The sequence below is a fragment of the Balaenoptera physalus genome (genome assembly GCF_965194825.1).
Source record: "Balaenoptera physalus genome assembly, chromosome: 3".
Lineage (NCBI taxonomy): Eukaryota > Metazoa > Chordata > Mammalia > Artiodactyla > Balaenopteridae > Balaenoptera > Balaenoptera physalus.
In genome coordinates, this window is record NC_138890.1 from 9,175,529 (window position 1) to 9,191,188 (window position 15,660).

The 15,660-nt window shown below is 52.9% G+C and overlaps 1 protein-coding gene across 2 annotated transcripts; it reads right to left on the minus strand.

Annotated features, from left to right (window-relative positions):
* Positions 1-76: 76 nt before the first annotated feature.
* Positions 77-11,933, minus strand: YJU2B (YJU2 splicing factor homolog B). 2 transcript variants are annotated; one of them, XM_082455244.1, is made up of 11 exons: positions 11,842-11,929; positions 11,067-11,111; positions 9,091-9,312; positions 7,645-7,698; positions 6,114-6,196; positions 4,319-4,374; positions 2,577-2,637; positions 1,953-2,095; positions 1,685-1,857; positions 873-1,011; positions 77-775 (listed from the first exon to the last, which is right to left on the minus strand). In XM_082455244.1, exons 3-11 carry the CDS (start codon positions 9,091-9,093, stop codon positions 294-296), a joined length of 1,194 nt encoding a protein of 397 aa, XP_082311370.1. In that variant the 5' UTR covers positions 9,094-9,312; positions 11,067-11,111; positions 11,842-11,929; the 3' UTR covers positions 77-293. The 2 variants fall into 2 exon arrangements, with proteins under 2 accessions (XP_082311370.1, XP_082311371.1); XM_082455245.1 differs by lacking the exon at positions 4,319-4,374 and having other exon boundaries at positions 11,842-11,933.
* Between the last annotated feature and the right edge of the window lie 3,727 nt (positions 11,934-15,660).

Here is a 15,660-nt window from a genome sequence, read left to right on the forward strand (position 1 = left end):
GGGCAAGCTTAGTTGGGTTGCGGGGGGAGGGGTGCAGGCATAGCTCCTGGGCCCATCTAGTAACCTGAGGCAGAGGCAAAGAAGCAGGGTTTTAATGCTGGGAGGTTGGGGGTCCCACAAGGCACAGACACCCTCTCCAGGACCAAATAAATAACAACTCTATTACTGTGAGGAGGTGAGGTCTGGGGAGGGTGGTAACCGAGCTCTCCAAGGGCTGGCAGGCTAAGGGGCTGCAGCCTGTGAGGGGCCTCCTCGGTGTGTCTCGGCCTCTTGAGTGAATCTGGCCCCCAGAATCACTCACTCTCCGAACCGGAGTAGTCAGCCACGAGGGAGGAGCTGAGGCTGCAGGGCTGTGGTGTGTCCTGGGGATCGGCTGCCTCCTGGGAGGAGCCTGGCAGGGGCTGGGGCCTGTCCTGACAGCTCTCCTCCTGTCCCGGTGGCCCACTGTTCTTGCAGGTCTTGGCGGTCTCCTGAGGACAGTCTCTGGGGGATGTGGGCCTGTCCTGGGCGGTCCCCTCTGGCACCCGTGGCTCCCCAGACTTGGGGGTCTCAGCCGTGTGCTGAGGGCTCTCTGGGACCTCCCGGGACCGCCGCCGCACAATGCCCAGGTGCCCCACGGTGATGGGGGAGCCAGTGGGAGCAGATCTGCGGTTCTGGGACAGCTTCTTCAGGACACTGCTGGCTTTGCTGCTGCTGGCGCCGGGTCCCGGGGTGGAGGGGAACCAGGAGCGGCTGATGATCTCTGTCCGCTTGAGCTTCTGCTTGTCCTCATATGCTGCGGATGGGGAGAGGGAGGTCCAGAGCCGCCCTCTGCCCGAGCAGCCCCCCATCTCCCCCTGCCCCGACCCCCTCGCCCACTGGCCCCCACGCACAGTCTAGGGTGTGGAACTTGAGCAGGGCGGCCAGCCTGCGGTCATCCTCCGTCTCCGGCACCAGCGGGATGTCCAGGCTTGCCTTGGCCTGCAGGGCCTGGTCCCTCTCTTCCTCCTCCTGCATGGCTTTTTTCTTTTCCTGTGTTGGGGAGAAGGGGTTGGGGACGGATGGTGGGTGTCAAAGCCGTGCCTCTTTGCCCTCTGGGCTGGAGGGGAGAATCCCTCCAGTGTTCAGGGTCTCAGTTTCCTTCTCTTCAAGCTGATGCGAGGAAAAGGCCTCACACAGTGCTCGCGACACAGAATTTGTTCAACAGCAGGAGACACAATCATTAGTATGTGTACCACTGGGTTCTTCACTCATTCATTCTTTCCACAGATATTTACAGAACGTCTTTCTGGTGCCAGGCCTTGTTCTAGACACTAGGGACACAGCAGTGAGCAGACAAAATCTTTTGCCCTGGTGGAGCTGACATCCTAGTGGGTGAGCAAGACAAAGTGGTGAGGAGAGAAAGAATGCTGGGAAGAGGGTAGGAAATAGGCAGGGGGTTCAACTTTAAATGTGGTGTGCATGGTAGAGGGGAGGGTTAGGGACAGTCTCCTGAGAAAATCATGTTTGAGAAAAGGTGTCTGAGTGAGGGAGCCATGTGGGTATCTGGTGGAAAAGTGTTCCAAGGTGGAGGGAACAGCCTGTGCAAAGGCCCTGAGGCAGAAGTGCGCTTAGCCTGCTTTTTGTTCTCCCTGCTCCACTGTTGGTGATGCCAGGCAACCCCCGCCTGCCTGTGGTCCTGACCCTGGGCCGCAGCCCTGCTCACCCGGAACCTTTTCCGCAGCATGCTGTTGAGGGCGAAGTCGTCCTTCCAGGCGCTCTGGGCCTCCTGGATGTGGCTCAGGGTGGGGAGGGCCTTCTTGAGCGTGCTCCGGTCAGCCTCACCGTGCTCCAGTCGGAACATGGCATCTGTCTCCAGCTTCTGCTTCTTCTCGTGCTCTGCAAGGGTGAGAGTGGGGCTGGGCCTTCAGGGCCCTGGCTCGGGGCTGGGGTCAGGGTCGGGATTGGGCTCGGAGCCCACCCTTGGCGCTCACCTGTCGTCAGCACCTGCTCGTTGTCTGCCATGTCCCAGCGCTCCTCCTTGCGCTGGGCGCCGCTCACGATCACGTAGTCGCAGTTGGCGGGGTCTGTCTGCATCTCGATGTAGTTGACGCAGAGGTGGCATTTCATGCGGAACCTGGGAGGGTGGAGGGCGGTGGGCTAGAGTCAGGACACTGTGGCCTGCTTCCTTCCATCCGTGCGCGTCATCAACTAGTGTTCACGGAGCACCTGCTACATGCTGGGCTCCGTGTCGGGGGGACAGCCGTGGGTGAGACAGATAAAGTTCCTTCACCCCGGCACTGACCTTCTGTCCGGAGTTTGTTCACTTGTTCATCCAACCATTCATTTGTTCGTTCGTTCATTCATTCAACAAACCCTCCTGAGGGGACGGAGCAGAGCCTGCGGGGCCTTGTGGGCCACGGGGAGGACTCAGGCTTTTACTCTGAAGAAGGTGGGAACCATGAAGGGTTCTAGGCAGGATGTGCCCTGACTGACAGACCATGATGGTTTCCAGGAGACCCCCCAGGGAATAATCATCAGGCAGAGGGTAGAAACTTCCCTCCCACTCAGACTCCTTTGTAGCCCCCTCACCCTGCAGCCCACCAGGCTGCCTCTACCTGTAGATCGGGGTCGTGTAGTAATTGCCAACCTTCTTCTTTTCTGCATTGTAACGAACACCTAGGAGGAGAGGGAGAGAACGAGGCTAGGGCTCAGGCCACCCTCAGCGTCTTTTCCTGGGGTGGGGAGTAGACGGGGGTGGTATTTCACTCCCCCGCAGGGCAGACACCTCTGGAGGACACAAATTCAAGCAGAAAGGAGCCACGTCTAGGCTGCGGGATGGGTGCTCAAGCCACAGAGGAGGGTGGGCTGGATGGAGCCAGAGGGCCCGGGTTCAAACCCTGGCTCCACCCCACCAGCTGTGCGACCTTAGGCCAGCTGCCCTGGCCGTCTGGCCTCAGGTTCCCCATCGATTGGATAGGGATGGCTATGACGCCTACCGCACAGGGCTGGTGTGAGAACTGCAGAAACTAGTAATACACACGGATCGCTTAACACTGGGCCAGGTGCTCAGCAAGCATTCAAGAAGGGTTGGCTTTTGGGAATTCCCTCCCTGTCGGTCCAGTGGTTAGGACTCCGTGCTTTCACTGCCAGGGCCCAGGTTCAATCCCTGGTCGGGGAACTAAAATCCCACAAGCTGTGGGGTGCGGCCAAAAAAAAAAAAAAAAGGGTTGGCTTTTATTATTTTTCTAGAGACTATCCAGGTTTTTTGTTCCTTTTTCACTAATTAGATGATATATTCTTGACTCTTTATCTTGCTTACTGAGTGAAAAAAGCTTAAACTAGAAAAACAGAGCTTGCGGGGGGGTTGGTGGTGTGGCCTGGCTGGCTTTCCTTTTCTGGGGGGCTGCTTCTGTTCACGGCCCTGAGGCTGACCCATGTGTGGTGTCAGGCTGCGCCCTGCGCTCTGCCGCCTGAGCGCCTGGTGGCCTTTGGGGCAGATGCCCCTTGCTGGGTCTGATCAGGGGGATGTGTTGGGGTGAGTCATTCCATTTCAGCAGTGGGGTGGCCTGGCCCCTCTTTCTTGCACTGGACCCTCCTGCCGAGAGCTGCCGGCTCCTGTTTACAGAGCGAGCTGCTGCCCGGGGCCAGGCGCCGTGGGAAGGGCTGAGGATCCCCGTACTATAGCGGAGGAAATGGAAGCCAGGAGGGTCGAGTCACCTGCCGCAGGCCTCAGGGCTGCTGAGCAGGGCCGCAGACCCATGTCTGTCCATCCATCTGTGCACCTGTGGGCACGATCAGGGGTCTGAATGCTAAAGGTAACAGTGAGGGTAGTGGCAGCAGCAGGTTGAGTTTACGAGCCCTCGCACGTGCCACATGCTGTGCACTAAGCACTTTAGTTTTTATTTATTTTTGGCTGCGCTGTGCGGCTTGTGGGATCTTAAGTTCCCCAACCAGGGATCGAACCCATGTCCCCTGCAGTGGAAAGCGCAGAGTCCTAACCACTGGACCGCCAGGGAATTCCTTGCACTAAGCACTTTATATGCCACACAGGCGGGCACTCATACCACCTGAATTTCACAGATGGGTAAATCGAGGCGCATGCCGGCTCAGTCACCTGCCAAGGGTCACCAGCGAGGAAGTGGCAGGGATGGGATTTGAACCCAGAGGCTCCTAACCGCTCTGTCATGAGGCATCCACAGCCCACCAGGCACTCCAGCCCACTGTCCCCTACTCGACTCCTGATCGGGGGCCCGGCGGAGACGGCCTCTCACGGCGCCCAGCAGTTAAGGGGCTCGCTGGCCGTGGGGCTGAATGGTGGGGGTCAGGGTGGGGAGCAGGGGAGCAGGCGGAAGCTCACCCATGCCGATGTGGTTCTTGCAGCCGTCACACCAGATGTTATAGGGCATCTCAAATCTACACAAACAGAGAACAGCTCATTTGTCCCTGTCCACGTGGGCTCTCCCAGGATCTCCAGGTCAGCGACTCTGGCTGCAGTCACATTGCAAAGGGAGTGCAAGCGGGAGGGTAAAGAACGGTGGACATTCCTGCAACCAGGCCAGGCCCATCACGTGGCTCTCTGGCCAGCTGACCCAGTCTGGGCGAGCGTCTCCGCTGGGTGCTGCCCTGTCTTCCATATCCCACCACGTCAGCTACACAAGTTTCCAAGCAGAGGAGGAAGCAGGCTTCAGGGGGCACTGGTGTTCGATTCCAGTTTAGCTAAGTTGTTGTAGTGACACTGGATTTTTTTTTTTTAAAATACATTTATTTATTTATTTTTAGCTGCACTGGGTCTTCGTTGCTGCACACGGGCTTTCTCTAGTTGCGGCGAGCGGGGGCTACTCTTCGTTGTGGTGCACGGGCTTCTCATTGCGGTGGCTTCTCTCGTTGCCAAGCACAGGCTCCAGGCGCACGGGCTCAGTAGTTATGGCTCGCGGGCTTAGCTGCTCTGCGGCATGTGGGATCTTCCCGGACCAGGGCTTGAACCCGTGTCCCCTGCATTGGTAGGTGGATTTTTAACCACTGCGCCACCAGGGAAGTCCCTGGGTTTCTTTTATCCAGTTCTATTTGCAACGTGCAATTCCGGTAAATTGCCATTAACAGCAGTAATGGAGCTTCTCTTTTAAAACAAAACCATTAAGTAATGTATCAGGTGAATTTAAGACACTGTACAGATGAGATGAGGGCTTGGCAAACAGACTGGATGAAGGCAGGGTGGGTGGTTGGCCCTGGAGTGTGGAGGCATGGCAGGAGTTGGAGGTGACCTTCAGCTCTGTGACTCTTGGGGCCACTGCTGAGATTTGCATCTTGACTACTTTTCCATAGATGTTCCTGCCTCTGATGGTTTTGTCACTGGATGCTCTGCTCAGGCCCAGGGCGGACCCCAGAGGCTGAGGGCAGAGTTCACGAGGCAGAGAAGGAGGCAGAGAGGGGCTCCTTCTGGGGCGACACAAGCTGCCTTCTGCTTCCCGCCACGGCTGACCCACAGGGTGCTGGCCAGAAATAAGAGGAGAACACCGGGAATGGCCATCGTCCTGGCTTGACTGCAGTAATGGCTGTGATTTTTTATCCTCCCCATGTCCGTGCCCTTTGCAAGATGACTCTGAAGCCATTCCTGTCAAGAGGTGCAGTGTGTTGCCCCACCCCCTCCCTGCATCATGACTTGCTTTGGGGAATCAATGAGACAGAAGTGACAGGGTACCAGCTCAGGGTCTCTGCCTCAAGAAGCCTTGCGTGCCTCTGCTGGCTCTCTCTTGGAACCCGGCTGCTGCTGTGTGAACAAGCCCAGGCTAGCCGGCTGGAGGATGAGACACACTTGGAACACAGCCCAGTCATACCAACCAAGGCCACGCTGGACCGGCCAGTCCCCAGCCAGGCAACCGCCAAACATGTGAGACAGCCCAGCTCAGGTCAGCCAAGCCCAGCCAAGGCCAGCAGAGGCATCTAGCTGAGCTGCAGACTCGTGAGCAACACGAGTGCTTAACATGTGCTTATCGTTTTGTTACGCAGCAATGGCTGACTGATACAGCAACTTTCTGCTTTATGGAATTAAGACCCTGCAGCACTGGGCAAAATCAGGGGGTGCTGAAGGCTCCTTGAGGTTGACACCAGGTGGCACAAAGGGCAGGGGTCCTCAGGTGATGCCAGGGCCTTACCTGATGATGAGGATGCCCTGGGACAGCTTCCGAGCCCGCTCCCGAAGCGGGTGGCTGTTATGGTATCTGTTGAGTGAGCCATGCTGTGTGGAAAGGAAGAGGGAGCAGATTAGCACTGCTGAGCTGGGGGAGCTCAGGCCCTCTCTCACAGGCCGAGAGAGGCCTCATTCTTATGTCATGCTGGGAGTGTTCACAGCAAAATGGGAGGCACCTAGGCTTTGGTGAAGCAAGTGGGCTTGGAATCAGGAAAACGGGAGTCTGCATCTTACCTCTCCCATTTAGGAGCTAAAAGAGCGGTGTGACCCTGGGTAGTGACCTCACCTTTTGCCTTCCTGAGCCCTATGAGTCAACTGGGGACGAGGATCATAATTACCTCCAGGTGTTGTGGGATCAGGTGAGATGACAAGACTAGCAAATCTCTGCTGGGTACTCTATGTGTGTCATCTCACTTTAATCCCTCAATGTTTCTGGGAGGTCAGGTTGTTTTGTTTCCCCTTTGGACCTATGGGGAGACTGTGGTGTAGAAAGGCCGAGTCATGTGCAGGGGACCACACAGCTGGAACATGCTGATTCATTTACTAGCCCCTTACTGAGCGCCCACAGTGCGGGGACACAGACACAAATGAGACAGGTGAACATCCCTGCCCTTGAGGTGCAGACGTTCTAGAGGGGGAGATGGGGGGCTTCCCTGGTGGTGCAGTGGTTAGGAATCCGCCTGCCAGTGCGGGGGACATGGGTTCAGACCCTGGTCTGGGAAGATCCCACATGCCGCAGAGCAACTATGCCCGTGCGCCACAACTACTGAGCCTGCACTCTAGAGCCTGCGAGCCACAACTACTGAGGCCTGCGTGCCTAGAGTCCATGCTCCGCAACAAGAGAAGCCACTGCAATGAGAGGCCCGCACGCTGCAACAAAGAGTAGCTCCCGCTCGCCGCAACTAGAGAAAGCCCGCGCGCAGCAACGGAGACCCAATGCAGCCAAAAGTAAATAAATAAAATAAATAAATAGAGGGGGAGATGGACAATATGCAAATAAATGGGTGATGCATCAAGGAGTTAAGAAGGCTACGGAGAGAAATAAAGCACTAGGTCATGCGATAGAGAGTGAGACGGTGGTCAGGGAGGCTCTCTGTGAGGAGAGACCTAAAGGAAGGAAAGGAGTCTTGGGGTCAGAGGGAGGGAGAGGTTCCAGGCAGAGGGAACAATGAGGAGGCCAGACGAGCTGGAGCTGGGAGGGTGAGGGGATCTGACCCAGAGGCCGTGTGTGGGACCTCACCCTGGACTCCACTGGAAACACACAGCACTGGGCATGCTGGTGTTTACATGGGTCATTGATGAGGGTCACACTGACCACCTGGGAGGGAAGGCTGCCCCAAGACGCAGGTGACAAGTGCAAGGCAGGGAGACCTCGGGGGCCGCCCGGGCTTCTGCAGCTGTGGTTCTGACTCCAGGAGGGGATGAAAAGCGTGGGGCTCCTGCCCTGTGGGGTCGCTATGCTATCGTGGACACGGAGAAGGAAGCCTGCCCCTTACCTTTGTAGGGTTGAAATCCGGAGGGTAGTACTTGTTTACGCCTTTCCTTTCACCCTGGAAAGCAGAAGAGAGACGTGAGTCAGCGAGGGTCCTACAAGAGACCTACTCGTGCAGCCTTGAGGGGTGAGACCTGGACAAGGAAGACAGGGATATCCTGGAGGATGGCCCAGGGCTCCGTGTCCCATCGAGGACTGGTGACCTGGCGGAAAAAGCCCCACTGTTGGGAATTCCCCGGCGGTCCACTGGTTAGGACTCAGCGCTTTCACTGCTGTGGCCTGGGTTCAATCCCTGGTCAGGGAACTAAGATCTGGCAAGCTGAGCGGCTCAGCCAAAGAAAAACAAACAAACAAAACAAAACCCACTGTTGTCGCTGTGGAAAATTCCACAAGGGTCAGACTCTCCTAGAGCAATGGCTTTCACAGTTGTTTTAGGACCGTGACTTAAGGTAAGACATATTTAACCCCAAATACACAAGCACAGGTTTCAGGAAAGAATGCTCACCCAGCTGTGACTCTCTCTTTTAAATGCTGGCAGCCACCTGCTGAACTGAGTTATTGACTTAACGATCCACTGAAGCAGTGGGTCTCAAACTTGGCTGCACGTTACAACTACCCGAGGAGTTTCTAAAATACTGATGCCTGGGACCCACGCCCAGAGGTTCTCCTGACAGAGGATCTGCTCTGGGGCATGGTGCCTGGACACAGGGCTTTTCAAAAGCAACCCTGGAAAACACGTGTGTATACACATCCTTGTACATACAGGTTCACTCACAGTAGCCAAATGGTGGAAACAACCCAAGTGTCCATCAGTGGATGAAAGGATAAACAAAACGTGGTCCATCCATATAATGGGATATTATTCAGCCACAAAAAGGAAGGAAGCTCTGATATATGCTGTAATGTGGGTAAACCTTGAAAAAATCATGCTAAGTGAAAGAAGCTGGATACAAAGGGACACATGGTACATGATTCCATTGATATGAAATGTCCAGAACGGACAAATCTACAGAGGCAGAAAGCAGACTGGTGGCTGCCAGGGGCTGGGGTGGGGGAATGGGAGTGACTGCTATTGGGTATAGGGTTTCCTTTTGGGGTGACGGAAATGTTTTGGAACTAGATAGAGGTGGTCATTGCAAAATATTGCGAATGTACTAAATGCCACTGAATCATATGTTTTAAAATGTCAGTTTTATGTTGTGAATTTCACCTCATTAAAAAAAAAAAAAACAGGAAAAAGAAAAAAGCTCCCTGGGTGATTTTAGTACAGCGCAAAGTTTGAGAACCACAGCACCGGAAGACCATGATCCAGAGTCTGAAAATACCTGTGAGCTTGGGGTCAGGGGTGGGGAAGGAGACTTTTAGGGGAGGGAAAGGGCTATTCAGGGGACCCCTTCCCTTCACCTAAAGATCAGAAGAGAAACCCAATGAGCACAGCCTGTCTACTCACCATCTTGGAAGCTGCCTACTGGTCCTCACCCACTACTCAGCCAATCGGAAAAGACGATGAGACACTGCTTTGTCGACTCACTGCCCAGTGCCACCCTCCTGGACAGCCTGGCAGACAGTTGCGGCTTCTCTGTGAAGATGCGGTGGGCTGTGCGTGGTGGTGGCGGCTCAGACGATCCTCCCCGCAGGTGTAGGAGGCGTACAAGGAGCGGCGTTTGTCTGTCTGGAAAGGGAGTGTCCTGTCCACTCTCCATCCAACATGTATTTCCCAGGTGACACTTCTCACCCCTCCACGGCCCCCATCATCGCTCGCCTGGACGAGTACAGTCACCTCTTCCCTAGGCTCCTGGCTCTGCCCTTGACTCTCACGGTCTGTTCTCCTCGTAAGTGCTAGAAGGATCTGTTAAAATATAAATCTGAACTATCGCTTTCCTGCTTAAACCCCTCCAGTGATTCCCTTCGCTTTGAGAATCAAGTCAAACCCCTCCCCATGGCCTATGGGGCCCCTGCCTGCCTCTCCGAGCCCACCTTTTACCCCTCTCCCTCTCGCTCACTGTTCCACTCACAGTGGCTTCCTGGCTGCCTTCGAAAGCTCAGCAGGTGCAGGCCAACTGCCTTGAATGCTGCTAAACACCCACAATACACAGGATAACACCCACCACAAGTGTTCTTTGTCACAGGTCTCAGCTCAAACATCACCTCTGTCAGAGGCCTCATCTGATCACCTGATCTAAAGTCTCTTCTTCCCTGGAGCTTCTACCACATCACCCTGTGTCTGTTTACTTGTTTACAGTCTGTCTCCTCCGCCGGGTCCCACTGTGCTATGTCTCCGGCACCCAGGACAGCTCCTGATAAATGCTGACTTCATGAATCTCTGATAACTGACTGAGGTTCCATAAGACTCAGTGTGGGTGACACAGAGACACTGGGAATTTGGGGTGAGCAGATACAAACTATTACATATAGAATGGATAAACAACAAGGTCCTACTGTATAGCACAGAGAACTATAGTCAATATTCTAAGATAAACCATAATGGAAAAGAATATTAAAAAAGGAACATATATATATGTATAACTGAATCACTTTGCTGTACAGCAGAAATTAACACAACATTTTAAATCAACTGTATTTCAATAAAAAAATTAAAAAAAAAAAAGAGAGATACTATGAGGGACTAAAGTGTAGTCCAGAATGGGGATTGGCAGATTTTCTTGATTGAGGGCCAGAATTTCTGTCCCAACAGCTCAACTCGGCTCAACTCTGCTGTCACTGCTAGAAAGCAGCCATAGACAATATGTAAATGAACGGGTGTGGCTACATTCCAACAAAACTTTATTTGTGGACCCTGAAATTTGAATTTCACGTGATGGCCACATGTCTCAAAATATTATTCTCCTTTTGATTTTTCCCCCACAATTTAAGAAGTTAAATCCATTCTTTGCTGGTGGGCTGTACAAAATCAGGCAGTGGTCTGGTTTCGGCCTGTGAGTGTAGTTTGCTGGCTCCCTGTGCTTGAGTCAGGAAGTCTCTAACTGTTTCTGCCAACGTAGCTGTGTGCTCTCTAATAGTTACTGTGTGCTACCCGCTGCAGAGTCCAACATCACTGCCCCATTTACTCTATACTATGTTAGTATTATCTCCAGTGGACGAATGAGGATGTGGGAGCTTAAGTAACTTGCCAGGGGCCAGAAGCTGATAGGAAGGCAGAGCCAGGGTGCAAAGCCCCAGATACAAAGTGTTCCACCATCCCCCCAAACTCCTCTCCACCTCGGATCCTCCACCTGTAAAGCGTGCCCCTGGACCAGATTTTCTTAAAGTCACTTCCAAACTAAAAATGCTTTTGCCAACAAAATAGCTAAGTGCCCACCCAAGCTTTGGGGGCACAGTTCCCTGGGCTGGAATCCCTGCTCCATTCCTCACTAGCTGGGTAACCTTGGCCAATGTCTGAGCCTCCCTGAGCTTATATTTCCTCACCTGTAAAGAGTCGATGACGGCAAGAGGACTGACTTTCTGGAGTTGCTGTAAATGAAATAACATACAAACATGGGTAATGCTTGCACAGAGTAAGTACTCCATTTACAGGAGTTGGGGGTCTTACCGTGGTTTTATCACCCCAGTGGGTGGTACAGGTGGGGCTACAGGGTGGATGTATAGAAATCTCTGGTCCTTGGTGTCAAGAATAATGATAAACCCCACTGGCTCAGGGCATAATGCTTGGGCTTGGATTCCGACTCTGCTTTGCTTGCTAGCGGCTTGACTTTGGGCAAACTGCTTCTCTCTCTTGAGCCTGTTTTCTCATTTGTAAAACGGGGTTTATACAAGTATCAACCTGATGAGGTTGCTGTCAAGACTCAGTGAATTAAAGTATCTGGAAGAGCGCCTGATGCTGAGTTAAACGTTGGTAATTTTGATTATTTCTCATGCCAAACCGTTTTACAAGCGTCATTTAAAAAAATCTTCACCGAGACCCAGAGAAGTAGGGGCTTATTGTCCCATTTTCCAGATGAGGAAAACCTGAAGAGGTATAATATGGGCCAGGGTCAGGTCTGGGGTCGCGGCCAGGGCCCGGGGTTTTGGGTCGGGGGTCGCGGCTGGGGGGCGGGCGGCTCCGAGCATCGGGCCCACGTTCCCAGAGCCCCGCGGCCCCCGGCGCGTTCGTCCCCATCGGGCGGCTCCGAGGCCGGGTGAAGCAGTGGACAGACCCCCAGCCCTACCGGGCCTAGCCGCCCCTCTGCCCGCCTGCACTTACCTGCCCTCCTCCTGACGTCACTCCGCGTCCGTTCCGGAAGTCCCTGCTGGGTGCGTAAGGGGGCGTGGCGCACTCCCCGCGTGACAGAGACGCCTGCGCAAGGCGGGGCGAGGCGGCAGCGCAGCGCTGACTGGCTGAATGTCGAACACGCCGCTTGCTCACAGCCGCCGGAGTGGACCAATCCGGGCCTGCCCTTCCCAACTACACGCACTACACGATGCCCCACCCTCGGCCCCGCCCACTTTGCCTGACCCAATCGGAGGACCGCCTTTCTGATGATGCTTTCCAGAGAGCGGGATTTCGCCCCTGAAGCGGTGGAGCAATGGTGGGCAGATTCCAGCTCCTGGGCCAAATCAAACCAGCCCCTTGTTTTTGAATGGCTAGCGAGTTAAGAATTGTTTTTCCATTTTTAAATGGTTGCGGGGGGAATCAAAAGAATAACATTTTATGACTTGTGAAAATCAAATGAAGTTCACATTTTAGTGTCCGTGTATAAAATTTTATTGGAATACCTCTGCGCCCACTCATTTACCTGTCTGTAGCTGCTTTCCCACTACAGTGGCAGAATTGAATGGTTGTCACAGAGCGCCTATGGCCCATGGAGGCTGAAAATCTACTGTCTGGCCGTTTACAGAAGTGGGTCAGCCCTTGTCTTAGAGCCTTCAGACCAGCTTGATTTTGCCTTCTGCACAGGGCAATGGCTTTTGAATGTACTTTTGTGCCTTGTAGAGTTTAGCAAAATCTGTTTGTTCATTTGTTCGCTCAACAGCTGTTTACTGGGTGCCTGCTATATGTCAGGCCACGGGGATTATGGAGTAAAGGACACACCCTTTTCTCACTGATGAGGCTGGCATGTCAACTGGCAATTTATCGAGGACAGTGTGAAAAATGATGACACTACTACTGCTATGATTGCTACTATGACTATACTATTTGGTGCCAGGCCCTGTTCTAAAGCCCTCATAAGTCAGATCTTGTGTAATCATAGTGCTGCATAGGGAGTGCTCACTACTCACCAGGCATCATTCACCAGTGCTCACTATTCACATGAATCACCTCAGGGAATGCTGATTCCAGGAGATGGATACTCTATCATTTTCATCTTATAAATGACGAGACAGGCCCAGAGAGATTAAGCAACTGGCCCAAGGTCACACAGCTAGTGAAAGGTGGAGGATTTGACTTACATCTGCTGACACTAAACCTTGTTCCTTTAACCTCTGAGCTATACTGCTTTGGGTTGTATGCATTAAACATAAGGGCTGTGGGAACCAGGAGGAATCTTTAACAAGGGTGGGGTGTTCGGGAGCGGGCAGAAGTGAGGGTCAGCGAGACCCCTGTGAGGGGTGACACCGGAGCTGGATAAAGAGAAGCCAGGCAGAGGAAGGGTGCGGGGGGAGGGCAGAGGAATGCTCACAGATCCTGAGGAACAAGATGGAGCTGCACTCAAACCCCAGTAATCTTGCTTGCTACCTCTGGATTTTGGTTGAGACCTTGTCTTGCACCTGAAAGAAAAGGTAGTGACTGAAAAGCCACAAAATACTCCCTTGTGAGTAATATTTTGGTGAGAAGTGTGAGAGCCCTTGGCTTTCAATGGACATGTAGAGCCCACTCTTTTTTTAAAAAAATCCTTTATTTGTTTATTTTTTGTTTATTTTTGGCTGTGTCGGGTGTTTGTTGCTGTGCACGGGCTTTCTCTAATTGAAGCGAGTGGGGGCTACTCTTCGTTGCGGTGCGTGGGCTTCTCAGTGCAGTGGCTTCTCTTGTTGCGGAGCAGAGGCTCTAGGTGCGCGGGCTTCAGTAGTTGTGGTGCGTGGGCTCAGTAGTTGTGGCTTGTGAGCTTAGTTGCTCCGCGGCATGTAGGATCTTCCCGAACCAGGGCTTGAACCCGTGTCCCCTGCATTAGCAGGTGGATTCTTAACCACTGCACCACCAGAGAAGTCCCGAGCCTCACTCTTATTACTCACACACAGCTCAGGTGATGGAAACAAACATCAGCCTGGGATACGAAGAGACTGTCTATAAAGATGCCAAGCGCAAGGCAGTTCCCGTGGGACCAAGGGAACTGGCTCAGGGAGAGGAAGACAATTAGCCAGGCTGGGCAGGGTGACAGGAAGGGACCTGGATTCTAGCTCTGGGGGACCCTGACCAAGTCACGTCACCTCTATCTGCTTACCTGTAAAGTGGGATATCTCAGCCCTGCCCATGGGAACAAATGCAGTAAATGCCTACCAATGCATTTGTAAAACAGTTTGAAGAGGAAGAGAGAAGCCAGTGGGCTGGGAAGGGCGTTCCAAGATCATGGTGTGGCTTCGGGGGACAAGAGCAGAATGACCGAGGAGGAGGCGACCTCTAAGCACCAGGAAGTTCTTTACATAAAACTGAAACCCACTTCCCTGCTATTGGCACCCACTATGTGGCCCTATTCCTAACTTTGGGGGCCACAGAGGACCGACCCCTCTTCCACATGCCAGCCCTCCAGCTCCCTCCCACCTCTAAGAGTCTGTGGTTCAAGCCTACCTCTGTCTTCATGCCCCAATCACCAACCAGCTCAGAAAGCAGGCGCAATAGGTTAGACATTTTATATTTAATCTGTGACTGTGACCAAAACTATTTGGGGTGTCTGCCCAGCCCCCACCCCTACCTTTGTGTGAGAACATCCAACTTCCAGAGGATGCTGCAGCATTTCTATTTATGGCCCATCCTTGGCCACAGCTGATTGGATCCGGGGTATAGATTTAACCCAAGCTGGGCCAATGGGGTTTGCTCCTGGCAGTTTACAACTGAGATCCAGACATGCACAGGAATCTGCTTGTGGCTTAATCTGAGGACATAGAACTTTGGGACTTAGTGGGAAGACATCTTTAGCCATGTGCAGAGAAAAGCAGAGACTGAAACCCATGTGGTGAGAAAGAGAGAGATAAAGAAATAGAGATAAAGAGGGAAAGAGAGAGAAAGAGAAATAAATAGACAGAAAAACTTTCCTTATCCCTGGAGACCTTTCAGTTCTTAAGTGGCTTGATATATCCCTGTATCCCTAAAATAAACTCTCCTCTTTGACTAAGCTAATCTGAACAAGTTTCTCTTTCTTGCAAGCCAAAGAACTTTAACAATATCTGTGTCTAAGATGCAGAGTTGGTATGTGGAATTTACAAACTCCAGATCATTCACCTTATTTTTTTGTGAAAACTGACACCAAGACTGGGGGGCCTCAAACAATTCATTTTATAGGTAGAACTGCAAAGTATGAAATAGCTATAGAATGGTAAAAATGAAGTCCAAACCAAGTTAATCATCTTTTACAAGTGAGCACTGAGGCTGGTCGATAATGCAAGCTCTCTGATTATGGAAGACAAGGTAACAGGATTTGAAATTCAGGGGGCTACAAAACCAGGACGATGGATCTTTGTGCAATCCTACTGGTCTGGGTCTCTTAACATGAAGCTGTACTTGCAGGTTACTTAACACATCTCCCAGGAGTATCAGAGTTCCAGATTTGGTGGTTGAGGGGGTCTGAGTCCAGAGAGAAAATGAAAGGTCGAATCAAGAACTTGACAAAAGGAAGCGTGACACATTTTCAAGTCAACTGCAGACAAAACAGAAAACTCAGTGACAGGCCTATATATCTGCCTCTGTCAGATCCTGATGAGATCAGGACAACACTTGGGTTTCTCGGATAAATCCTCTTCCCGGTGCAAGCTGGAAGACAGAGAGGACAGGGCCAGCTCCTGCGTGGGCCACTCCTCCAGTGGCCAGGCTCTGAGCACACAGGGCACCCAGCGAACCTTGGTGTCCTTGCCATGATCCTGTAACTCCAGA